The following is a 26,285-nucleotide window of genomic DNA, read 5'->3' on the forward strand; positions in this document are numbered from 1 at the left end:
TGCCCGAAAATTTAGATGGTATGAAAAGCATACCATGTTTACAATCTTCACTATTGTCTCATTGTCTAGGTTATTACCTAGACAGACATGTAAAAATACTCTTAACTATTTTAGTATTTCGTTAGATGGTAACAGATATCCAAAAAAGAGATAAGATACCCAGTAACTCTTGTGAAATATGACACGATGAATGACAGTCTTCACTACATTATGACTTTTATGCTACGAGAGAGAAATGCTTTTGATGCCACCTTGTCTATAAGAGCAGGGTGAATGAGTGGAAGCCCCAATAAATTATTATCCTTTATGATATTACCTTATCCTTTGCTGTGTGTGTTATTCTTTGTCTATAAGAGCAGGGTGAATGAGTGGAAGCCCCAATAAATTGTTATCCTTTATGATATTACCTTAACCTTTGCTGTGTGTGTTATTCTGCTCTTACCTTATTTCCACCCAATCCATAAATTTGTCTAAAGCTCCCCAATGACTCAGTACTAACAACCTGATTGCTGAGTCTATTCCATTCTATCCTGTCTTTCTTAAATCTATCCTCAAGCTTGAATCCATTTTTACTTCTTGTCCTTCCCTGTTTACTGCCTCAGAGAATTTTGCTTATATCACCCTTGTTGCATCTCATATCACTTGTAGAAATGGATTAGACCTCTTTTTAATCTAATTCTGCCTTTATCAAGCACAAACCAATTATTTATTGCCCTACCTGGAGAATTTTGCTTATATCACTCTTATTATGTCCCCTTTACCACTTTAAGACCACTATCAGACCCCTCTTAACCTCTACCTTTTATTAAGTTTAAACCAATTATTTATTTTCCTAAACATAATTACTGACCCTGAAAATTGTGTTTCCCTTTGTGTCATTGCATTATCTCGCTCCATTTCTTCTCCAGAGTGTGTATGACAGCCTGTGTGGTGACATGGTGGTGTCTGTGGCTGACTGTGGCAGGCATGGAGGTCTGGGGAGGAGGAGAGGATGGGGAAAGAGGAGGAAGAGAGGAGAGGTCCCTTCAGCAAATCCCCTTAGGAACCTCAGGATTTCCCTTACCTGTGGATATTGACCCCATTCCTTCAGGTAAGTGAGTAATGGGTGGTGATGGTGGTGTAAATTATCAGAGAGCTATCATAAATACTATCACTGAGTTTATGTAATGTTGCTTCACTAGTCTTATTAATGGTGACACTTCACACAGGCCCCAGAGAACAGATCAACCAAGTGACATCCTTCATTGATGGGTCGGTGATCTACGGGTCCAGCAAGGAGGAGAGTGACGAGCTGCGTGCCTTCTCTGGCGGCCTCCTCAAGGTGCAGCGCGGCCCGGCAAACACCCAGATCCTCATGGCCGACACCAACCAGATTGACTGCAAGACCTCAGGAAGATTCAAGTACGAGTATGTGTTTGTGTGATAGATGAGTGCATTAGTTAGTGAAAGGGTTATTCAGAGCCTTAGACTGATGTATTTTGAGGTGAACATGACACAAAAACAGCAGAAATTTCCCATAATTAACAACAGAAAGCCAAGCAAACAATAAAACAACAGAGAAAATGATAAAAACACCACAGTTTTGTCTACCACGCCTCACCACTGACAGTCTCTCCACCACCAGAGCCAGGTCACGCAAGACTCGGGCAGCAGACGGCCAGCTCAAAGACATCGAGTCAGGTTCCCCAAACAACGTACTGGATTTGATGGAGGTTCTGCCTAACACTGACGTCAGCGATATCACGGAAATTCCTAGCGTGTTTGAGCGTGACGACCAGACACTGCCCTGCGACCACACTTTGCGTTTCCGCACAGCTACAGGGTGGTGCAATAATCTTAACTTCCCGTCCTTCGGCAAGTCGTTCAGGGCAAAAAGTCGACTCCTACGTCCTTCTTATGAAAACGGTGAGTGTCTGTCTGTCTGTATGTCTGTGTATGTGTGTATATATATGTGTGTGTGCATGTGTGTGTGTTGGTATTTGGGATAGGTCAAGAAATTAAGTGTTTAAGTTTGATGAAGTAAGGGATAAAGTCAAGAGTAGATCAGATAGATGTCTATGTGTCTGTATTAGTGTTAGGGATAGAACATAAATAATGTGTTCAGGCTTTATAAAGTTAAGAATCAGAGAGAAGTCATTTCAGTCAGCTAGAGGTCCCAAAGTGATATAGAGAGCATGACAAGGATGACATAAGCAAAATTCTCAGGATCAGTAATCAGGACAGGACAAGAAATAAAGAACTGAAGCTTGATAAAGTTAGGAAAGAGAATAAATAAATATGTTTGTAAATGAGTCTGTGGTGCCTTGTCTGTGCTGGCCTGTGTGGGAATGCTAGCCTTGTATGTAGACAGAGAGACAGACAGATAGATATATTACTATTATTATTGTGTGTGTGAGTGTGTGGTGCCTTGTCTGGGCTGGCTTCTGTGGGATTGCTAGCCTTGTATGTAGATAGACAGACAGACAGATAGATATATTACTGTTATTATTGTGTGTGTGAGTGTGTGGTGCCTTGTCTGTGCTTTGTATAGGACTGCCAGTGTCACAGATAGATATATAAACTTAATTCTCACTGAAGTACCCCCATACTTTATCTTCTATAGGACTGCTAACCTGACAGATAGATAGATTAACAAACCAATTTCCTTACAGTACAATCAAGTACCCCCAAACCTTGCCTTCTGTGGGACTGCCAGCCTGACAGATAGATAAACAAATGAATTTCTTTACAATACACTCAAATACCCCTAAACCTTCTCTTGTCATCCCCAGGTCTGTCTAAACCTCGCGTCACTTCAGTCACCGGCAAGCCTCTCCCTTCCCCTCGGCTCATTTCCACCAACATGCACAACGACGTGTCTGCACCGCATGTCCGCTATACCCTAATGGTCATGCAGTGGGGCCAGTTTATTGACCATGATATTATTTTCACCCCCATCAACAAAGGTAGGTGTGTGTGTGTGTGTGTGTGTGTGTGTGTGTGTGTGTGTGTGTGTGTGTGTGTGTGTGTGTGTGTGTGTGTGTGTGTGTGTGTGTGTGTGTGTGTGTGTGTGTGTGTTTACATAGTTGTAGCTTCCAAGGTCTGATAAACTATTGATTTGTTGTCTCCTGATCTTTATATGTCTAGTTTTCTTTAATTTCTGCATACTTGTCACTAAAACTATATATTTTCTTAGTCTGTTCCTAACCTAATCTATCTTTGTTGTTTATTATTATCTGTTTTTTTCCATTAGTTATCAAATCTCCTGTTTCTCTTTCTCATTCTAGTGTTAACAGGTATATGTTTTCTAATATTAACTTAACTGTGTATGTGTTGATAAAAAAAAAAAGTACTTATTCTCTCTTTACTTCATGTCTGTAAATACACTGACTCCTGGCCCAGCATCTCTTCACCTCACCCACTAAACACATTCACTTCTCTCTCTTCCAGGTTTCCAAGACTCGATTCTGGATTGCCGCAGATGTGACTCTCCCCAGACAGTCCACCCTGAGTGTTTCCCCATAGCCATTCCTCAGAACGATCCATTTTTCCCTCCTGTCAATATATCATCTGGCCAGCCATTCTGCATCCCCCTGACCCGCTCCATGCCAGGCCAGCTGACTCTAGGTGTGTGTGTGTGTGTGTGTGTGTGTGTGTGTGTGTGTGTGTGTGTGTGTGTGTGTGTGTGTGTGTGTGTGTGCAACATTTCCCTCTAACACACTGCACTCCTAATGACTATCTCTCTCTCTCTCTCTCTCTCTCTCTCTCTCTCTCTCTCTCTCTCTCTCAGATTACGATGCATACTGCAACCCAACAGTGCTCAATGAATTTGGCATAGCCTTCCGCTTTGGCCACTCTCTACTCAAGCCTTCCCTGGAGCGCATGGACGGAATATTTGCCAAGTGCAACCCTCCTGTCAAGCTGAGCGAACACTTCTTCAACCCAGACCTACTCTACCAGCCTGGGATGTTTGATGAGATCATCCACGGCCTGACTACTGTGTCCATGGAGACACTGGACCAGTTCTTGACAGATGAGGTGACCAACCATCTCTTTGAAGACAAGCGGCAGCCATTCTCTGGCCTGGACCTGGCTGCCCTCAACATCCAGCGAGGCAGAGACCATGGACTGCAGCCTTACAATGAGTACAGGGCCCTCTGTAACCTGACCAGGGCGAGGTCGTTTGATGACCTGCACAGGGAGATAGCGAGGCCGGTGATCGAGCGAATGAAACAGACGTACGCACACGTGGATGACATAGATCTGTTCACTGGTGGATTGATTGAGACGCCGCTGCACGGTGGACTGGTCGGTCCCACGTTCGGCTGCATCCTTGGCATTCAGTTCAGGAACCTCCGCTGCTGTGACCGGTTCTGGTATGAGAATGCTGACCCACTTGTGCGCTTCACCGACCCTCAGCTCACTGAAATAAGAAAGGTGGGTCTTCCTTGGTGGTGGTGGTGGTAGTAACAGTAGCAGTAGTCTATCCATCTGTGAGTAATGAGTGGTGATGGTGGTAGCAGTAGTAGTAATAGTATCTCTGTTGGTGTTAAGTAGTGGTGGTAGTAATAGTAATAATAGTAGCAGTAGTATCTCTGTCTGTGGGTGGTGAGCAGCAGTAGTAGTAATAGCAATAGTTCATTTCTCTTTATATACCAGGCTGGCAATCCCACACAAGCCACACACACACACACACACACACACACACACACACACACACACACACACACACACAGACACACACACATTCTTATCCCAGTCAGCCATAGGATAGAAAGGAATAATAGTAGTAGAAATAATAGTAGCATTAGTAAAAGTAAATCACCTTACTTATCAAATCAACTTAAAATCTAAGTAACCTTGCCAAATCTACTCAAAACTTAACTTAATTACCTAATCTGTCCTAAATCTAGTTATGTCTAACCTTACTAATCAAATTAGCTAACTTATCTTGATCTTACTTAACAAATTAAGTGTTTTAGCAGCAAACAAATGAGCTCAAGTGTGTCTCTTCTCTACAGGTGACACTGGCCAAGCTTCTGTGTGACAACTGTGACAATGTGGAAAGTGAACAGCGGTCTGTCTTTGACCTTCCAGACCCCTTCCTGTAAGTACTGCTCCTGCACACACACACACACACACACACACACACACACACACACACACACACACACACACACACACACACACACACATACAGACACAGACAAAATGCTATCCCCTCATCCCTTCCTCACCCCCAGGAACCCCCGATTGTCATGTCGCGACCTCCCCGGGGTGAACCTTGAGCTGTGGAAAGAGGAGCACGAAGAAGAGGAAGACCTACATAGGATCAGATGGAAGGACCATGTCAATGAAGACACAAGAGACAAAGGATTAGATGAAAGAATGCCTCAAAGCAGAAACATCTGAAGAAGACTTTTGTAAAGAGCAATCCCAAATAGAAATTAGGGTGGGAAGAAGCAGCGTTGGCACTCACCACATTGGTAACATAGATGCCCAGGAGTGTTCGTCGTGCTGGCCGTTCCACTAGGATGGCCATGAGGCTGCCAATGAACCCTGGCACAAAGGAGACTGTGAAAAAGTTGAAGGGCTGCAGAATGTGTCTGTGGGAGTAAACAACAAACATATCATTAACAATTAAACAATTTGACATTTCATAGAGGTGACTCAATTTCAGCTACCGTATTTGATAGCTTATAAGACACACCTTAAAAAAGTCTCAGAAAATTAGCCAGCGTCTTATAAGGCCAAGGTTCAGCTCTGGGGCAGTGGCTAGTAGTAAGTCTATGGCAACAGTGGCCCTTAAATCAAACCACAAACATCTTCACACATGTAAACAAAGTGATGATCATTTCTAAATCTCAAAAACAACTCTTTTTTTTGTAAGGTAACAATGTATAACAGATCATACTTAATGGTAATTCACATAAAATAACACCAGTCAGAAAGAAATTAAGTGACTATGCTTACGTTGTTTGTACCAAAACAAATTCACCATTAGTTAAACATCAAACCTGGCAACACATGCAAGGTTCACTGCGTTCCTTAGGTAAGATACACCTTCATACAACAGAAATTATGCCTATCTTTTAACATTTTTATCTCGCATGTGTGTTCAACAAAACTTGAAGCTAATGAGAAACTATATTTTTTTCAGAAAACCTAACATAACAAAAGATTTTATAAGTGAAAAGAGAGTCACAAAGTAGGGTGACTCATGGTGATGGTCTGCACAATAATCATGCAATACAGTTTATGCAATAGTGTTTAAAATTTCCAGATTTCATTTCCCCAACATAATGGGGTCACAGAAACAACGTGTACACAATGGCGTATAAGTTACAAAATTATAAAATTTCCCAAGGAAAAATATTGGAATCTAATAAGGATCTGAATACATATGAGAGGGCATCAAATGTCAGGTTAAATCCTTCACTTCATATACAGAGCTTAAACCCATTTATTTATCTTTTTTTTTTTTTCAATGCCTGCCCAAACTGAGATGCATCTTATAACCCCATATGTCTTATAAACTGTCAAATACAGTATTTTCTATTTTACAGTATTTTATCTTGTTCCAACAGGAAAATACTAATTTTACAGTATTTTATCTTGTTCCAACTGGAAAATACTAATTTTTTTGTCATTTTATATGCTAATGATGAAGTGCTTCAATGGCTGTCCTTCATCAATATCCTATGGTCACCTCCTCTCTCCAAACTAATCAACAAGAACTCATGCACTATACTTGGTTTGTGTAGTAACAAGAATTGTGGGAGCTGATCACAACACACTATGACCACTGACTACTTAAATGTGTATTCATTCACATAAACTATACTATATCTTAATTAATTGACTATCCATGCACAAAAACATAAAAAATAAATAAACAAATAAGTAGATAAACAGAAAAAGATTACTATGTTATGCAACTCCATGGTTTCATATAAATTTCCCAGAGTAAAAGCAAGCATGACACACTCAGTATAATAGCATGTATATTACACTTACTACTTCCAAACTGCCCCAACATGTGCATGGGAAAGGCCACATCTGGCATGCTCACCTGACAACACAGTAGGAGCCAATGTACCCAAAAGCATTGACTGTCAGGAAACAAACTGATGTTGTTAAGTAGTTCTTCAAGAGCTTTTTTCCATACTTCATACTTATTTTCCGAGCATTCACAAGACTGGTTAGCTGCATGCAAACAAATGCAAGTCATTAATATTACAAAGATAAACCTCAAAATACAAAGTGTCATTCCCAATTCAAAAGAAAAAGGAAAGAAAAGGAGAAATAAAGAAAGCAAGCAAGTAAAATTATTAACTCCTGATCAAAGTCTTCCTTCCACTTTTGAAGCCAGAAAGCAAAATCATATTCCCCTTCACCTCACACTCTACTTACACCAGATCTATCATGGCATAAGGTAATTGATATGAAAAGTTCTATGCATAGCTATAATCCATTTTCACCTCTTTTTACCAATATAGTAACAGTAATCTTTAACATTTTGTCACCTAATGACACCATCACACACATTTTCAGTAACTGTAGATAATTCTAATGAGCCAAAATAAAATTACAGTAGATGCAATGCAATATTTTATCGCAATCACCCCTTTACTGCCAAGTGTTACCTTTTTAAATTATATTCTAAACTTCCATCAAGCTTAGGAAGCCAGTGCAGTTGCCAGAACAGTTTACTAGACACAATGAGGATAGTATCCCTCTAACATAAAAAAAAAAAAAAAAAAAAAAAAAGGTCACATACCAAGTACACCACACCATAGATTTTGATGCTTTCAATGAACCCAATGATACAGATTTCAAAGGAGGCTGAGGAGCACGAGTGTTTCCAGCAGTGGCCGAGCTCATAGCAGGAGTATGGCAGGATCTTGCTGAAGCTCCCCATCCTGCTGTTGTTACCACTACTGCTCCTGCTGGTACCTGTCTCTCCTCACTACCTAAAGGGCAACACATGAAAAGGGAACATAAGCATGGGTGTGCTGTCAATCCTCCTGTCTAAGTACTAACTTGTGCAAGCAATCTATTGAGGTGTTGAAACAACTCCCACAGGAAGCATATGAAAAACAAATACACAGGCACCAGATCACAAGACAATACTATTCAGTTAACAATGAAGTATGTATGCTGTAAATTTCTCATGTACGTTAAACTGCAGATATCCAGACTGAGAATGCCTCAAGTACCTTGTGATAAATAAAGCTCAACACATCATCAAATAAGTCACCAGCATCAAGGCAGTTTTTTGTTCAAGCAAGTCAGTTCTTAGAATCCCACAAAAGCAACTGTCAAGATCTGCAGATACACTTAAACTATCAGATGCATCAATGGTGATGCAGCAAAACCAGTCTCATCACATAAAAAATATAAAAAAATCAAAGATGTATGTTGGAGTCATCATAGATATCACAGAGAGGATATCATCTCAAGTAGAGCAGTGTCACATCATCTTAATCCTTATCACAGGCAAAATAGTTGATAAGATATTTCATGAGCTCAGTGATAAACACTATACTCAGTAATCTGATAATGAAACTGTAAGATGTTCTTTAAAGAGGAAAAGAATGCTTATTAAAAAGAATCCCAAAAAATATATTGGCTCCTGACAGACGCTATGGTCCCAATACCTAAAACGAGAGAGAGAGAGAGAGAGAGAGAGAGAGAGAGAGAGAGAGAGAGAGAGAGAGAGAGAGAGAGAGAGAGAGAGAGAGAGAGAGAGAGAGAGAGAGAGAGAGAGAGAGAGAGAGAGAGAGAGAGAGAGAGAGAGAGAGAATGATAGGCAACAAATTCATCCAAGTAGACATGGCAAAAACTGTAGATTTTTCCTACTTAATAAGCTTCATGGGCAGACAAATTCATCTGCATGGTCAGTTAAAGGATAAGTAAATCTGTGCACTGACATAAATCTGCAATGTTGTTTCTGTAAGGCTGAGCTGTACATTACCAGTTTACTTTCTACCCTCATGAGAATTGGTTCACATTCTCTCACGTTCTCAGGATCTGATCGATTCAATTAATACATGGAGTCAATGTGACCCGGGTCTTATCATCCTGCACTGATCACATCAAGAATGGCATGACACGTTACAAAAGGAGGCACTGCACAAGCATTACATTTATGCCCCTACATCATAACTGCCTCTAACCAATACTAGCGAGTTGAACCTACAGCAGCTCAAAGGTCACGGTACGTGACTCTTCACTCAATGAAACATTGTAGTCACTCTTGCTAAAGCAAAGATTGACTGACCAGAAATGTCAGGTCACTGCAAGCTGGTTTCAAAGCAGAAAGATGAAAATCTCATAATAATGAGAAGGATGCTGTAATACTTCTATAAGGTGATTCCAAAAGCTTGATCACTGATGAGAAGTGTATTGCCATACATCACAACCTGTGGCTCACCCAGGCCCTATGATGAGTGTACTGGATAAAACAGCTCAAGACAGCCACAACTTCCATTGCCACATGCTCATTCCCATACATGTGCAATTTTTAACCTACTATACAGTACTGCAATTAATTTCTATACCTATTGTGTTGTTGCAATGTTTAAGATTTTTACAGTATGAAGGCATCATTCTCAGTCTGTGAAGTGGCAACTGTCAACAGCAGCAAGCCATCCTCTCTAAAAGTTTAAGTAAGCATTTCTATACTAAAGACAACACAAGCCAAGAACCGCTTCACTCTATTTACACAGCTATACAGACAAGAAAGTCAAGGCTCTCACGTGGCACTTGACTTTGTTTACAAATGCTTTCACTGTTGCAGGAGACACCCGACTGCTGTTGACAGATGCCACCTTGCCACCTCAGACTATCAGCTGACGCCACAAAATCAGTCACATCACCGCACTGAGGGAGATAAACAAACCAGCACCTGAGAGCTTGTCATCACTCAGTACTAAGTCTGTTTTGTCTGCCGCAGGGCTCGTCTTGACGTGTACAAGTATAAATAGAGGATGACTGGCAAATGACAAACCATAACTGTCCACGGGGGCGAGTTGTGTGTGGAAATGAGGTAACGTGTGTTGTGTTGCTTAATATAAAGTGTACGTATCCCACAGTACTCTCCACAACCACCAGCCCCATTCCGATAGTAATGACCTCAATCCTACCAACCACCACCCATTTCTCAATATGCATAACCCACACCAGTCCATTACTACTACATCATTAGAAAATTTACCGTCTGTTTGTGTGTGCAGTGTTGCGTTATAGTGTCAATAACCCACACCACCCCCACTATAACCCACCATCACACCACGATCTCAATCCTACACACTACCACCGACTTAGTAAATAAACAACAATCGCCCATTACAATTACACCACTACAAGAATTACCGTGTGTGTGCAGTGGGCTTGGGGCCAAATGAGGTTTATCTGGGTGGCGGGGTACCTCAGCGCAATCATGAAGGCTGGCGGGGTAGATATCAGGTCGCTATCTGTAGTTTTAGTTCCCCTACACGTCCGTCTGTCTGATTGGCCGCTACTGCCCGCCAACCTTCCGCACTACGAGCCTAACAGTGTTAAGTTCGTATAATTTTACTGTTATTATTATTATTATTATTATTATTATTATTATTATTATTATTATTATTATTATTATTATTATTATTATTTCTCATGTCTCTGTGTCATACGAAATAGTATTTGTACTACTACAGCTATTACCACTAGTACTACTACTATTACTACTAGAAGTAGTAGTAGTAGTAGTAGTAGTAGTAGCAGAAATACTGCATTTTGGTTTATCAAAGCGACAGATGCGTGGTTATGTAATGCAGTTCACTATTACCATCTGCTTCCTTTTATTAATAATGACCATATGATATCTGTCACAAATCAAAGGTCGCAGATAACGTGGTGCTTTATACTTCAAAGAAGACCCTGATATGCGATCACGTGAAAAAGGAACACCCAAACAGCAGGTTTGATCTACAAAATAAATAAATAAATAAATAAATAAAAGTCAATCCACAAATTTATGATGTCGTTACGAAAGGCTTAAAACTGAAGATATGATGGAAGGTAGAGTGCATAGCGAGATGCGAACAATGAACAAAAATTATAGCACACACACACACACACACACACACACACACACACACACACACACATGACCATATATATATATATATATATATATATATATATATATATATATATATATATATATATATATATATATATATATATATATATATATTATATATATATACCAGTGGAAGACATTAAATTTTGTGTAGGTGGTGGGTGAGCATGGTGGCTGCAGATGATAATAATGATTATCTATATTTTGGTGTTTCACAAAGCTATTACTGGCTGTGTTGGCCTAGGTTAGGGTTGACTATGCTGGTCCGGGCAAAGCTACGAGGTCACACATTCTGAGGCGCACATCCATGATTCAACAGCTTGCATTATTACTTATATCACAGACTGAGTCACTTATTTGAGGTACTGAATCGCACATCATGAACTTATTCCATGCATCAGCCACTGAGAGCTATATTCTGAAACACCTCTGAGCTGCACCTCCATTACTTACAAAGTAATATTCCTCAAGTGTCAGGCTTGAATCATGTGTATCAAGGACCTGTGAATGTGTATAAGCATGTTAAGTCACAACTATTGTCTCAATGATGTTTGTGTATTTTCTATGGTAACTCTTCATTAGGATCTACACTAATCACAGCATTTACCTGCAGCTCTTCATGTGGCATCTTTACTCTTACCCACCTTGTAAATTTAGTGTTACTTTAAAATCAAACTTAAGACTGTAGTTTTCCTTTAGAAAATTAAGAAGGTACACATTTGTATGCAATCACATGGTCATCATTGCATATTACTTCTTATTATAGTCACAATCACCGCACACTTTTTCACACGTCTTGTAATTTTTTATACAACTGCCACAGATCCATTCATTTTTCAGGAAGTGGCTTCCTTGTGGCTACTGCCATATTAATGGAGATTGCCCTTCTGTCCTCCAGAGCTACACTATGATGATAAGGAAAAGCACATGCTGTTTTGCATCTGCTTTCTGCAATGTATAGAATTCTGCACTTATCAACATTAATTTTCAATATTAGCAGTTTTCCCATAGCACTTAAAAATACTTTTCCAAGTGTTAATTTTGCTTTTTGCATGACAACTTATTGGAAGCAGTGGAAGTGAAGTGTGATGGAAGAGATGGAAGAGTTGGGGGATGAGGTTATAAAGGAGAGAAAGGGAGAAGTGGAGGGGAAAGAAACAGATCCCTAGCTACACTTTTGTGTCCCCATCAATATATGTAGCTGCCCCTCCAATTCAGGTAGTCCAAAACTGGCACTGCTGAGACATAATGCTTAGAAATAGAACAAGAGATAGATTTTCAGATAGCAATATTGCTTCACACAACAGCTACAAGAATTTGCTACATCTGAACTCACAAAGGAAAGAAGACAGCAAGGTTTGGCTCCTCACTTTTTTCCCACTGCAGCAGCCTGAGCCGCCTTCTTTGCCTTCACCATCTCAACAAGCTCCTGAAATGCCATCATGTGAGAATAAGACTTAAAAGTTACAATAACATCAGTGTCTACTGTGCACTATATAAAACCTTCACTACATACATACACACACACACACATATATAAAACCTTCACTACACACACACACACACACACACACACACACACACACACACACACATAGCACTTACATCTCCATGCATTTATGGAGGGACCACAAAGATAAAAGCAGATCAAAAGATAAATGCATGAGAGAGAGAGAGAGAGAGAGAGAGAGAGAGAGAGAGAGAGAGAGAGAGAGAGAGAGAGAGAGAGAGAGAGAGAGAGAGAGAGAGAGAGAGAGAGAGAGAGAGAGAGAGAGAGAGAGAGAGAGAGAGAGAGAGAGAGAGAGAGAGAGTCACTCCATAAACAAAATAAACCTGATTTGTTTTCTCCACAATCTCACATACAGGGAATAGCAAGCAACACATCACCAGACACACAAACACACACACACACACACACACATATACAGACCTTATAGCGCCTCATGCAGTCTTTCTTGGTTCGGTTGGGGACACACTTGGCAATGCGGTCCCAGCGGTCAGGAGTAGAGACTGGATAGGTCTTGAGGGCTTGCTCCAGCAACCTCTGTTCCTCAGCTCCCCAAGCAGCAGTGTTCATCCCCAGCATCTCCTGTGGTGCTGCACAAAGGAAAGATCTAACATCAGCCTAAAAACATGTTTTTTTCTTAAAATATCTTGGAATTGATTCACAGCTCAACTGGTGATATTGCATAGAGCTAAAAGACAATTCACAGCAGTTACACAGAGAAGGGAGAAAGCTCTTGAGTTCATACAGAGAAGACTCATGGTAATAATTAATTAGTATAAAAAGAGAAATGAGAAATTACCCAAGCATCAACATGATATAAAACTACACAAAGATGCAAAAGAATTATCTGAATGTCAGCATAACAGCAAGAACTCACTGTCATATCTCTGGGAGGCTGTGGCGTCGCTGATCACCTGCCGAGCCTGTGCCTTCTCCATGCTGTGGTAGGCATTCTTGTTGGCTGCCTCCCTCATGTGCTTGTCTGAGTGTTGCAGCTCCTTGGCCTTATTGAGCACCTCCTTGGCCAGCCTGGTGATGCTGGTGGCTGTGTTGGTTGATATACTCTGCCACAACCTCCCACCTGCAGCATGGAGGGTTCAAAGAGTTCCTCTAAGTACAGCAATGCATAAAAACATAACCTAACATTAAGGGAGCTGCAAGAAGCCATCCTTGTATGAAACATATCTACCTATATCCACCTATCATTCCCATCCATAAATTTGTCTAATCCTTTAATGCTCCCCAATGACTCAGCACTAACAACCTGATTACTGAGTCCATTCCATTCATCTACTACTCCATCTGAGGACCAATTTCTTCCTCTCTAACTATTTTCAAGCTTGAACCCATTGTGTCTTGTTCTATCCTAATTATGATCCTGAGAATTTTATAAATGTCACCTTTGTTATATTCCCCATACCACGTGAAGACCTAAATGGTGTGTATGTAGAGAACAGTAGTAGGGATCAGATAACAACCTTGATATTAGTCATTTTAAAACACACATGGAAACACAAGAATAAGGCAATATATCAATCAAATAAAATATTAAAGCTTAAAAAACCCATCTATTTATATACTAGGCCAGCAATCTCACATCAGCTGGCCCAGACAAGGCACCACACACACACACACACACACAGACACACACACACACACACACACACACACATGCACACCACTTAGTGTCAGCATGCTCGGCTCACAACCGAGAAGGCATGGGTTCAAGTCCTGGGAGAATCTCTTCATGTGTAGCCCCTGTTCACCTAGCAGCAAGTAAGTACAGGATGTAACCTGAAGGGTTATGGCCTCACTGTCCCAGTGTGCGGTGTGTGAATGGTCTCAATCCTACCCAAAGATCAATCACTACAAGCTCTGACCTCTTTCCATATGGGGAACAGCTGGTTTGGTGACCAGCAGACGAATGTAGGTGAATGACACGTCATTCACACTCTTAGCCCTGTCAGCCCCAGTGGAAAGGGACAGCCTTGTGGACCACCAATAATAATAAGATATCAAAAAATATATAAACAGAAGCAATTTACACACACACACACACACACACACACACATGAACCAGCTCACCTCTTTGTTGTGCCGGCAGGGAAGAGGTTGACGGCTTTGATGAGCAGCTGGAGGTCATCTTGATTCCAGACTTTGAGTGATGAAGCTTCCCCTCCTCCTCCACCCCCTCTCCTTGCTGCCGCTGCTGCCACCTCCTCCCTCTCCTTTTTGATCCTGTTGCGCACCTCACTCACCTACAACAGAGAGAGGAGGCAAAGAAGTGTTACAGGGGGTCCTCAAGTTATGACAGAGTTCTGTTCCTATGCCATGTTATAAACTGATTTTCTGCATAGGTCAGAACCAGCATAAGTAAGCTACCTGCAGTATGTCAATCACTAATACTAATACTGTTGTACTGTAAAGTCATAGTCTAGGACATAAACACATAACTATTGTGCCTGTAAAAGAAACATATGAAGGACAAAAGTCAAGACTGTCATACACCAAGGACTCCTTGTACTAATCATAACTATCAGTGGAGAAATAGTCTGAAAGGTTTGACTATCCTAGGGAAAACAGGTCATACAGAATATCCAGATCATTTGGGGTGGATTGTTCTAATTTAGATTAGCTTGCTTTATGCTACTTTGGATTTAGCTAATCAGATAAGGTAATGTAACATGACTTAAATAGACCTAACATAGTTAATTTCAAAAGTGATGCAGATACCCATATGTCTGTTGGAGCAGCTTTTGGGTTCAAGGCTTAGGAAATTTTTTTATTTAAGAATGACAAAAATTATGCTTTTTTTTTTTTTTTTATATATAAGCAACAATTACTGCTACTACTACTACTACTACTACTGTTGGCCCTCCACACTCACCTCCTGTGTCAAAAAATTACTACTGCTATTACTACTACTGTTGATCTCTCTCACTCACCTTTGTCAATTAACTACTACTACTACTGTTGATCCTCCCTCACCTCCATCATGAGTACCTCCCACCCTTGCATCTTGTCCTGGGCCACTTGTGCTAGTTCCTTGTTGAGTTCCTCCAGGCGGGTCAGCTCCAGTGCCTCACACAGCAGCTCCACATCTGTCATGGTCTGCACTCGCTCCCCCTCCTCTGATGCAAAGTAACTGTTGTCCTTACAGAGAGTCCGCAGCATCTGGGAATAGAGGATACTATACTAATGATTTTCAGCCTCTCTGTTATTGCTGCAATGTTGCATATCTTGCTATCTTTTTACTGCTATTTTTTTTCTAGTAAACTCTGGAACTCCCTGCCTGCTCCAGAAGATCCTCCTTCCTATAACTTGAACTCTTTAAAATGGCTGGTTCCAACTTTTCAAAACACTTATCCAACAATTCTGGATAATCCTTATGATCTTTCTTTTGGGACTAGCATCTCAGTGGACTTTCTTTCCCCCCTTTTTATTGCCCTTGACCAAAGATCTTGCATAAAAAATGTTACTGAAATATGTGAGGAAAGGGTGAAGAGAGAGTATGTGAAGTTCAGAGCAAAGAGGAAGGGAATACAAGGGCAGGACTAAATAGAGAAATCTGTTGCAGTTATGTCCTCATGGAGTATTTATCAAGAGGTGTCAAATAAAGATAGACAGATACAGAGATGTTCTTTATCACTGTCACCATCACATCTATGCAATGACAAAGAATGTGTGCTTTATTCTATTTCACGTTGCTTTTTAAAATTATTTACGTGAACAAAATACACGCAATCATAATTTGTATATATATTTTTTTAGTTTCCAAATTAATTTACACATTTGAACACTAAATTTAATGCTCTTTCCATCTTTCTAATACAAATGCAGTCCTCTCAGCCCCTTATGAACAGGAACTGTATCAAAATCATTTAAAAAATGACATCAAAGAAAAAGGAAAAAAATATAAATCTGAAAGTATATAATGAATGAGAATATTTTAATGTGAAATGTTACAGAAGATGAAAGTGGGTAGAGTTTCATTTTTTAGTTTTTCTTTTTTTTTAGCAAATTTTGTAGCCTTAAAATGAATGATAAAAAAAAAAAAAATAAAAAAAAAAAAAAAAGACTTGCCAGGTAGAATGATGGCTCCAGGCATGAGTCATGAGAACTATAGGGGCAGGTGACAGGAAGGGAGGACTGCGACGAGATGAAAGTGAAAGGGGAGAGGAAAGGAACAGGAGGAGGAAAGGATATAATGTAGTGGGCTTGCTTGCCATAGCCAGGGATCATTATTATTATTATTATTATTATTATTATTATTATTATTATTATCATCATCATTATTATTATTATTATTTTTTTTATATATATATTGGAGGATCACTGGCCAAGGACAACAAAGACTGAAAAAAAAAAAAAGAAGAAAGAGGCCCACTGAGGTGCTGGCTCCTGAACAGTCAAGTGTTAGTCAAACAAACAGGGTAAGTGCCTTGAAACCTCGCTCTTGAAAGAGTTCAAGTCATAGGAAGGTGGAAATACAGAAGCAGACAGGGAGTTCCAGAGTTTACCAGAGATAGGGATGAATGATTGAGAATAATGGTTAATTCTTGCATTAAAGAGGTAGACAGAATAGAGATGAAAGAAAGAAGAAAGACTTGTGCAGTGAGGCATGCAGTTAGCAAGATCAGAAGAGCAGTTGGCATGAAAATAGCAGTAGGAGGTAGCAAGAGATTCAACACTGCAGTGATGAAAAAGAGGCTGAAGACAGTCAGTTAGAACACACTAGAAAGAAAGTGCACCACGAAAATTCAATATATTTGTCAAGAGAATTTTTGATTATGTTAGCGATCACAGCAGTTTAAGCGTCAAAGACAAGTGTGTGGTAAGTTCTTACATGTCAAGCATATTCTACCCTCCTCCTCACCTTCCTCTCTTTTTTGAATGCTTTCTTCAGCACCTCTCTTTCCTTCTTTTCTACCTCCTGTTTTGCTCTTTGCTCTGCCTCCTCTGCTTCTCTTTTCTTTCTCTCTGCTTCCTCAGCTTCCTGCCTTACCTGAAAACACCAAATTTACACATTAGCAAGACATATCATTCAAAAAAAAGAGAACATAGCATGGTATTTCAAAATATATGGCATTTCCGAGCATAAGACATGAAAAATACAAATCAATGAGAAAAATGTGAAGCCTTGGTCTGTTGTAGAAATCAATGCATATATGTGTCCGAGAGTAGTTAGAGATTGGCCTGGTGCTAATACTGGAGATCACAATGTGCACTCACCCTCTCCTCCTCTTCTTGTTTTTGCCTGATTGCCTCTGCTTTAGCCTTTTTCTGAGCCAGTCTTCTTTCCTTGTCTTCTTCTTTAAATCTTAAAAAAATTATATATATATATATATGTATATATATATATATATATATATATATATATATATATATATATATATATATATATATATATATATATATATATATATATATATATATATATATATATATATATATATAATTCTTCATCTCTTTCCCTCTTTTTCTATAAACTTACCCATTCTTTAGCTACAGAAGTAGACAGCAAAAGCAGGAATTAATTTTTCCCTCATAAGGAGTCAGAAGTAAAACAAGAACAGCTTCTTTGCAATCTAAATCATCATAAACCTTTCCATCAAAATGAAATTTGAAGTATTATGTAACAACAGAAAAAAGTACTCCTTGTGATAAATATCTCTTGGGATAATGCACAAAATTTCAACTTTTATTGGGATACAACGAAAATACACGAAATCAGTAATAAGTAACGAAACATACTTGGCTATCCTTGGGTCACAGGCATATGCATTGTCAACTAGCCTGCGCAATCGACCCATCTCCTCCTTCCGACGCCTCGCTCGCTCTACCTTGTTCTGCTTCTCTATCCATCGACGCTCCTCCTGGCTGGCAAGATTGACTGATTTAAAGAAGGGAAGGCGACCACAACATTGCAGTCACATTGCACTGTTACAAAATATTCAAAGAAACTAAAATGACCAGTTAAAGCAATCAGAACAATGTCGGTGCCAGTTTTCCTTGCCATAAGTCTGGGTATTCTGTCTAGCCATATTAAATTTTCTTGTTATTTTTTCCAATGTCAAGTCTAGGCTTAAGTTTGGGCATTATTTCCTTATTCAATTAAAATTTTATTCAATGTTAATGTTTCAAGATACAAATTTCACCATTTTTGCTGCCTTTGGGAAGATAAAGCAAGGCTGGAGTGGAATACACATAACTCTAAAAAGACCAGACATACAAATAGTGAAGACTCACTCCTGTCCCTTCTCCTTTTCCTCCTCATCCAGATATGAAAACTCTCGCCAGGAATCAAAGTCGTACCAGAATCCATAGAAGCGATCAACCTGCACAGTGATGAAAATTAAGTCGGTTAACAATACAAAATAAACACTATTCATAAAGAAATCTTGAAATGATGTTTTATGTGTAAGTTACTGGACCCTCTATGCTGAGGAAAATTATAGTGTATGATATTTTAAACAAACTTTCAAAATTACTGGTCTATCTTTCCATCAACATAGCATATGATGATGGTAACTATAAAAAGTAAACTGTCACCAAATATCTACTTGCATTTCTGCTACTAGTAATCTCACTTCTAAAACAGTACAAGGGAGATTGATGTGACTGTACAGGCCAATCACTCTCTCCAGTTACTTAATCTGCTAATCTGGACTGACCTTTTGTTTGGTGTCATCAGGTTTGCCCAAGCCAGGAACGTGCTTGTGGGTGGACCAACGAGCATTGCACTCAAACACCCGTGAAAATCTGCAATGCAACACTGTGCCTTACAAAGATGTGGTGGAGACTGAAGAAGAGAGAGAGAGAGAGAGAGAGAGAGAGAGAGAGAGAGAGAGAGAGAGAGAGAGAGAGAGAGAGAGAGAGAGAGAGAGAGAGAGAGAGAGAGAGAGAGAGAGAGAGAGAGAGTTATATAATCTAATATATAGACCTGACATTACAATATGAGATGGAGTTAATCCCTTCAGTGATATGTAATCATCCACACCACTACAAGTAATGTATACAATCTTTATAACCACCTGCAAGAAAAAAGCGGTGAAAAGGAATAGATTTTTTGCAATTTCTAGCCAGTATAATGTTTGGAGATGGCTGTAGAATGTGAAGAATTGTCCCAGAGTGGTTAGTGGTAAAGAAAAGATGTACCAAATAGCAATGAATACTGAACTTTCAATTCTTTGTTGAGTCATTTTTCTTCCTAATAGGAGTTAGCGCTTGCCTTGTGTGCACATATATTTGACATTACAGTATGACATGGAGTTAAAAGACCTTTGAATTCTTTGTGGAATAAATTTTCTTCTTAGTGGGGATCAGCGCTTACCTGGAAGAAGTTTGCCTTATTGTGTGCACTGACAGCCGGCACCTCGTCATCAAACTCTGGGTCCACCGAGTCCCAGGAGCGTCGCTTGATGGGGTCCCCGAGAATCTCATAGGCTTTGGTGATGCAGGTGAAGTAGTCATCGTCATCCCTCACCTCCTCCCCAGCTGCTCGCCGCTTGTCTGGGTGGTGCCACAGAACCATCATGCGGTCTGTGAGGAGTAACACAATGGACGGAAGTGCACACTAATGCTGCACTCTCATTCCTTTACCCAAGTGTTGGGTCATCCTGTTTTAAGCACGTACCAAAGGGAATGCTAATTATTATATTAGACTTACAGATATCTTAGCATAAAACCAATGATCAGAAAATATAATGTCTATCTATCTATCTATATATCAGGTTGCCAATCCCACATGGGGTGGCCCAGACAAACCACCACACACTCTTACAAATATCATTCACACTCATAGCCATAGGGGCGCCAACTATTCTTCAGACACATTCTCTCTGCTCTTCTGTATGCACCACCTAGCTACAATTCAAGAGCTTGTTAAAGCTAACAGTTATGGACATGGTTTCATAATTAATAGTAATTACTACAAACAACATGATGGCATTCCCTTTGGGTTCTACTTTAGCAAATGTATCCCAAATGATTGGTGTGAGCAAAACTTCAATAATTAGCCATGCAATGTCAATAGCAGGCAACAAACTGCCTGTGCCAGATGATTGACAAAAGTCAACTGACAATGCTCCTCGCTGTGGGCCACAGGAAGACACAGCTCGCCCACGCCCACTCACTGTCAGTGTGGCCACACTTATTTGGTACAATGCTCCCACTTTTCTCACCATTTATCACACTCACCTGCTTGCTCACAACCATTGCCAGTGTGGCCATAGTCATAGTCTCAAATCACCATACTACACCCCAGGAACTTTGGTATAGCAAAGCCAACCACATACATCCATAGCAAGGCACAAATAAAATGTAGTTATTGAAAATATACAAATAAAATAAAAATACCAAGACTAAAAGGGCTGACACTGCAACTGAAAACTGGCACTATAAAAATACCTTCAAACAGCAGGTGCACTAAAACTTGGTACTCAGTACACTATACACTCTAGCTCCAGATGCCACCAGGACTTACACGCTCTTTTGATGTCATCATCAGAGGCCTTGTACCTGTGCTTTCGGAGTCCCAGTACTGCATAATGATCCTGGTCCTGAAAGGCAATGTTGTAGAAATGTATCAATATATAAAAGAAAGATACTAATCAAATAAATGACAGAGGTAAGTGATGCTCTCATAGTGAACAATCAAGACAGAACTATATATGCTAGATAAGTTTAGGTTTTGAAAAGAGCTTAGTAAGAACTGGTTCACAGAGTAGTGGACAAATAGAACAGGCTTAGCATTCATGTGGTCAGCACCTACACCATAAGTGATATCATGAGGTTAGATGACTAGGCATATGCATATAGAGGCCAGATGGCAATAGGAAGGCTGACTGCATGGGGAAGAGGAGGATAACAGATTTTCATGGTTAGTACAGGAGTTATCCAGTGTAGGCCAGCCAATCTTTTGCAGTCTTCTCCATTCTTATGTTGCTATGACTGGACCATGCTGGCTGAGTTCTCACCTTCCAGTCTGCTGGGTTGAGAGAGCGAAGATAGTGTATGTCATCCTCCACCTCCACCTCCTGAGCCTCCTCCTCCTCACTCTCCCTCTTCACTTTCCCCAACTGAGGAGGTGAGGTGGCCCCCGCAGACGCCGTGCCTCATATATGTGGAACCATCGTCCCACTGGTTCTACCCTCCACCTGGATGAGTGCTGTGGAAGGGAGAGGTAGAGAGAAAAATAAAACAGATATTACCAAGAATACCATTCAGGATGCTGAGGAAATAAAGGACATATTGTACAGAAAGAGACAGAAAAGAAAAATACCATAAGAGAAGAACAACTAGAAGGTCATCTCTAAAAAGTACACACACACACAAAGAGACAGACCATGAAAGATAAAGAGATGTTGTTGCAGAGACTATACACCAAAAACATCATCTGAGAAATTCTCATCTACATACAAAAGCCCCCTGGTTAAGTTAAGTTAGTGTTCTTAATGGGGGGCATCCACTGGAGAAAGATGCACTGGTTAAGCTGGATTAGTGTCTTTAAAGGGGGGACAGGACTCGCCTTTCAGTTAGGTTGGGTAAAGTTAGGTTAAGCTAGAAAGTTCCCAGTTTTCAATATATGGCACCTCATCCTTAGACTTTCCAACGAATGTCAAAATTTGGCATAATTTAGCTTCTTCCACCCTAAAACTCCATTTTCCCACCATGTCTCCAAGCTTGTTAGGGACAGAAAAAAGATAGGATTTGTGGTGTTAAACTGCAATTTACTGGTAAGAATAGCATAATGGGAGATCTGGGTGATGGAGCCTCCCAATTAGCAAGGTTAGTAATCTCACAGTTAGAATAGTGTAGTGGGGAATATGGGGGGGATGGGATATTCTCTGTTTGTTGACTATTTTTAAGGATTTCTGCGCAAAACAGTGTTTTTACTCCTTAAACTTTTCAGGCTTCCCAACTTTGGTTTATTTTGGCCTGCACTCCCCTACCTTAAAAATGTAAAAAGAAAACAGGAAAAGGAGTGGAGAAAATTAACGGTGAAAAAAATTGTATTTTCGGACAAAATGAAAAACTTAAAATTCTATAGATATAAAATGTAGATATATTAACAAAGTTTCTATGATATCTCTTTCAAAGCAATTAACTAAAAATAAAGCCTGAGGGAAAGAAAAGGATAATATGGAGATAACCTTAGCCTCTTCTAGGGTTAATACGTACATGTCAGATAGAATTAAGGTTGTAGAATATCATGCAATATATATCAACTTCTGGAAACTTGTAAAAAAAAAAAAAAAAAAAAAAAAAAAAAAAAACAAGGTTAATGAACTGATGCATTCCCATGCTACACCCTCCCCTTCCAAGTGCTTGAGGGTCACTGTTGGCTGGCTGCTGGAGCTGTGCAGGGCAGGGTGAGGTTAGCCATTAAGGGAATCAGAATACTTAGAGTTATTTGAAGTTATTACTTAATTATGAAAAAAAAAAAAAAAAAAAAAAAAAAAAAAAGGCAAGGATTAGGGTTAGGGTTAGGTTAGTTTAGGTTACGTCAGGGTTAGGCTAGGTTAGCAAGACCTTCAAATAACTAAGTATTGTGATTCCTGTAATGGCTAACCCTGCCCTGCCCCACACACCTCTCGCAGCCAGCCAGCAATGACTCTCGACAACTCAGACGAGGAGTGTGTAGCATGGGGATGCATCAGTTCATTAACCTTTTACCTTTTTTTTGCTTAAACAAGTTTCTGTAAGTTGATATATATTGCAAGATATGCTACAACCTTAATTCTACCTGACATGTAAGTATTAACTTCAGAAAAGGCTAAGGTTACTTCAGAAGAGGTTTAGGTCCATATTCCCCCAACAAACACTTACTATGATTTCAAAGCCACAGAATGTACTATGTGCCCAGGAGGTACCACCCCTGTCGCCCCCCTTAATCTGTTCGGTAAAACTGCAGGGTTGGACCTCCTCTCTATTCATTAAAAACACATTGCAACGTGATAGAGTACTTACTATAGAACATGTCTGTGATGTTTTCAATGTGGGGAAGGCTTTTGTAAGGCCATAGTAATTAAATTAATAGCGCGCTGCCTCCAGAAACTAAGTCCACAATCATCCCAAGGATATAAGTTAGGTTAGGTTAGTAACCTTAGGGGGTCCAGGGGAGGCACAGCCCCCCTGGACCCCCTTTCTCACACATTGATGAATATAATTGAATACAGGAAGGGGAAATAATGAAAGTCTCTCTCTCTCTCTCTCTCTCTCTCTCTCTCTCTACCTAGCCATGTCGACACACGGCCTTGAAGACAAACCCTTTCACCACCACTACCACCACCACCACCTCCTCCTCTTCCTCCTCCTCTTCTTCTTTCGTATCATAGTCTATATTCTCCTCCTTTTTCTCCTCCTCCTCCTCCTCTTCTATTCCTCCTTCTCTATTCCTCTTCTTCATTGTTATTCCTCCTCCTCCTCCTCCTCCTCCTCCTCTTCCTTGTCTTCTTCCTTTGTGTAGTCCATATTCTCCTCCTCCTCCTCCTCTTCATAATCATCATCTTTTCTTCTCCTTCCTCTTCTTCTTCTTCTTCTTCTTCTTCTTCTTCTTCTCCTCCTCCTCTTCTCATACCTCACATTCACTTTCAACATCAAATCCTCCTCCTCCTCCTCTCCCTCCTCCTCCTCCTCCTCCTCCTCCTCATCTTCAGTAATTTCATGCCAACCAGAGATATCAAGTTAATGTGTCTTCGTATTGTTTTCCTCCTCCTCCTCCTCCTCCTCCTCCTCCTCTGAGAACTAACGGGGATTTTATTCATTTTTACTCTCACATTCCTTCCCTACTCTTCCCTACCTCCTCCTCCTCCTCCTCCTCCTCCTCTGAGAACTAACGGGGATTTTATTCACTTTTACTCTAACATTCCTTCCCTACTCTTCCCTACCTCCTCCTCCTCCTCCTCCTCCTCCTCCTTCCCCTCCTCCTCCACTGTGATTATAAAATATGTTGTGTATTACGTATATTGTTAAGCTCCAGGAGAGAAAGAGAGAGAGAGAGAGAGAGAGAGAGAGAGAGAGAGAGAGAGAGAGAGAGAGAGAGAGAGAGAGAGAGAGAGAGAGAGAGAGAGAGAGAGAGAGAGAGAGAGAGAAAGGTTAACCAGAAAGAATTTTAAGTGAAAGATGGAGAGAGAGAGAGAGAGAGAGAGAGAGAGAGAGAGAGAGAGAGAGAGAGAGAGAGAGAGAGAGAGAGAGAGAGAGAGAGAGAGAGAGAGAGAGAGAGAGAGAAGGTTAACCAGAAAGAATTTTAGTTAAGTGAAAGATGGAAATGAGAGAGAGAGAGAGAGAGAGAGAGAGAGAGAGAGAGAGAGAGAGAGAGAGAGAGAGAGAGAGAGAGAGAGAGAGAGAGAGAGAGAGAGAGAGAGAGAGAGAGAGAGAGAGAGAGAGAGAGAGAGAGAGAGAGAGAGAGAGAGAGGAAAGGTTAACCAGAAAGAATTTTAATTAAGTGAAAGATGGAAAGAGAGAGAGAGAGAGAGAGAGAGAGAGAGAGAGAGAGAGAGAGAGAGAGAGAGAGAGAGAGAGAGAGAGAGAGAGAGAGAGAGAGAGAAATAAAATAAAAGAACAAAGAAAAGTAAAGATTTGAAAGAGCTAGACAGACAGACAGACGAGAGAGAGAGAGAGAGAGAGAGAGAGAGAGAGAGAGAGAGAGAGAGAGAGAGAGAGAGAGAGAGAGAGAGAGAGAGAGAAATAAAATAAAAGAACAAAGAAAAGTAAAAATTTGAAAGAGCTAGACAGACAGACAGACGAGAGAGAGAGAGAGAGAGAGAGAGAGAGAGAGAGAGAGAGAGAGAGAGAGAGAGAGAGAGAGAGAGAGAGAGAGAGAGAGAGAGAGAGGGGGGGTGACCAGTCTTTCCTCCAGCAAACTGTTATTCCCTTCAAAGTTGCACTAAAATTTTCCCTCCAGCCACAAACATTATCTCTATTTCTTACTCACCTCAAGGCCTCTCTCTCTCTCTCTCTCTCTCTCTCTCTCTCTCTCTCTCTCTCTCTCTCTCTCTCTTTCAGTTAGTGTGACTCACCTAGCTATCTATTTATCTGTCTGTCCGTCTGTCTGTCTGTCTCTGATGTAACTAAATCTCTCTCTCTCTCTCTCTCTCTCTCTCTCTCTCTCTCTCTCTCTCTCTCTCTCTCTCTCTCTCTCTCTCTCTCTCTGGCTCTTTAAATCTCTTAACCAGATGATACATGGCATTTTTTTTAAACAATGGTAATAATAATAAAATAATAATAATAATAATAATAATAATAATAATAATAATAATAATAATAACAATAGCAATAAAAATAACAACAAATAATAATAATTAGAATGTTTTACCTTTAACGAAGCTTGAAGTGGTGGTGGTGGTGGTGGTGGTGGTGATGCTGGCTTGGATGAACAGTAGTAACAATAATATCCTTCATTGTATTATATATGGTGTAAGGTCTTGCGGTTTGCATTGATCTTGAGGCTTATTTCAGTTAGTCAGCTAGCCAAGCCTCCCCTCGCAGCAGTCATCTGCAAACACAACGTATATGATGCGCTGTTGAATTGTCGTCCTTGTATTCCTTCCAGTGTAATTATGGTGTTGATTTAATGTTATCTGTTGATGTTTACTTAGTTCATTGAACATGGTTTTATGGAGCAAAATACAGTCGCCTTGGTACAGCCAGCTCGCTCACTTTTATACA

General features: G+C 40.3%; 2 protein-coding genes and 1 pseudogene across 2 annotated transcripts in view; 1 reads left to right on the forward strand and 2 right to left on the reverse strand.

The window, feature by feature from the left end:
* LOC135106638 (peroxidasin-like) overlaps nt 1-7,582 on the forward strand; it is an 8,043-nt gene extending 461 nt beyond the window's left edge. The window contains exons 2-9 of the mRNA XM_064015937.1: nt 909-1,090; nt 1,209-1,401; nt 1,625-1,905; nt 2,772-2,945; nt 3,430-3,606; nt 3,770-4,416; nt 5,001-5,086; nt 5,223-7,582. Coding sequence (XP_063872007.1) covers nt 909-1,090; nt 1,209-1,401; nt 1,625-1,905; nt 2,772-2,945; nt 3,430-3,606; nt 3,770-4,416; nt 5,001-5,086; nt 5,223-5,391 — 1,909 coding nt within the window. The 3' untranslated portion in view covers nt 5,392-7,582. The remainder of the gene's footprint in view (nt 1-908; nt 1,091-1,208; nt 1,402-1,624; nt 1,906-2,771; nt 2,946-3,429; nt 3,607-3,769; nt 4,417-5,000; nt 5,087-5,222) is intronic.
* LOC135106643 (uncharacterized) lies at nt 1,452-10,532 on the reverse strand. Its single transcript, XM_064015941.1, has 6 exons — nt 10,357-10,532; nt 9,741-9,864; nt 7,760-7,952; nt 7,052-7,185; nt 5,459-5,585; nt 1,452-4,402 (listed from the first exon to the last, which is right to left on the reverse strand). Exons 1-4 carry the CDS (start codon nt 10,423-10,425, stop codon nt 7,182-7,184), a joined length of 390 nt encoding a protein of 129 aa, XP_063872011.1. The 5' UTR covers nt 10,426-10,532; the 3' UTR covers nt 1,452-4,402; nt 5,459-5,585; nt 7,052-7,181.
* A 1,911-nt stretch (nt 10,533-12,443) lies between these two features.
* LOC135106231 (dnaJ homolog subfamily C member 2-like) lies at nt 12,444-23,272 on the reverse strand (annotated as a pseudogene).
* Nucleotides 23,273-26,285: the final 3,013 nt, after the last annotated feature.

Source organism: Scylla paramamosain, chromosome 13 (assembly GCF_035594125.1).
Source record: "Scylla paramamosain isolate STU-SP2022 chromosome 13, ASM3559412v1, whole genome shotgun sequence".
Lineage (NCBI taxonomy): Eukaryota > Metazoa > Arthropoda > Malacostraca > Decapoda > Portunidae > Scylla > Scylla paramamosain.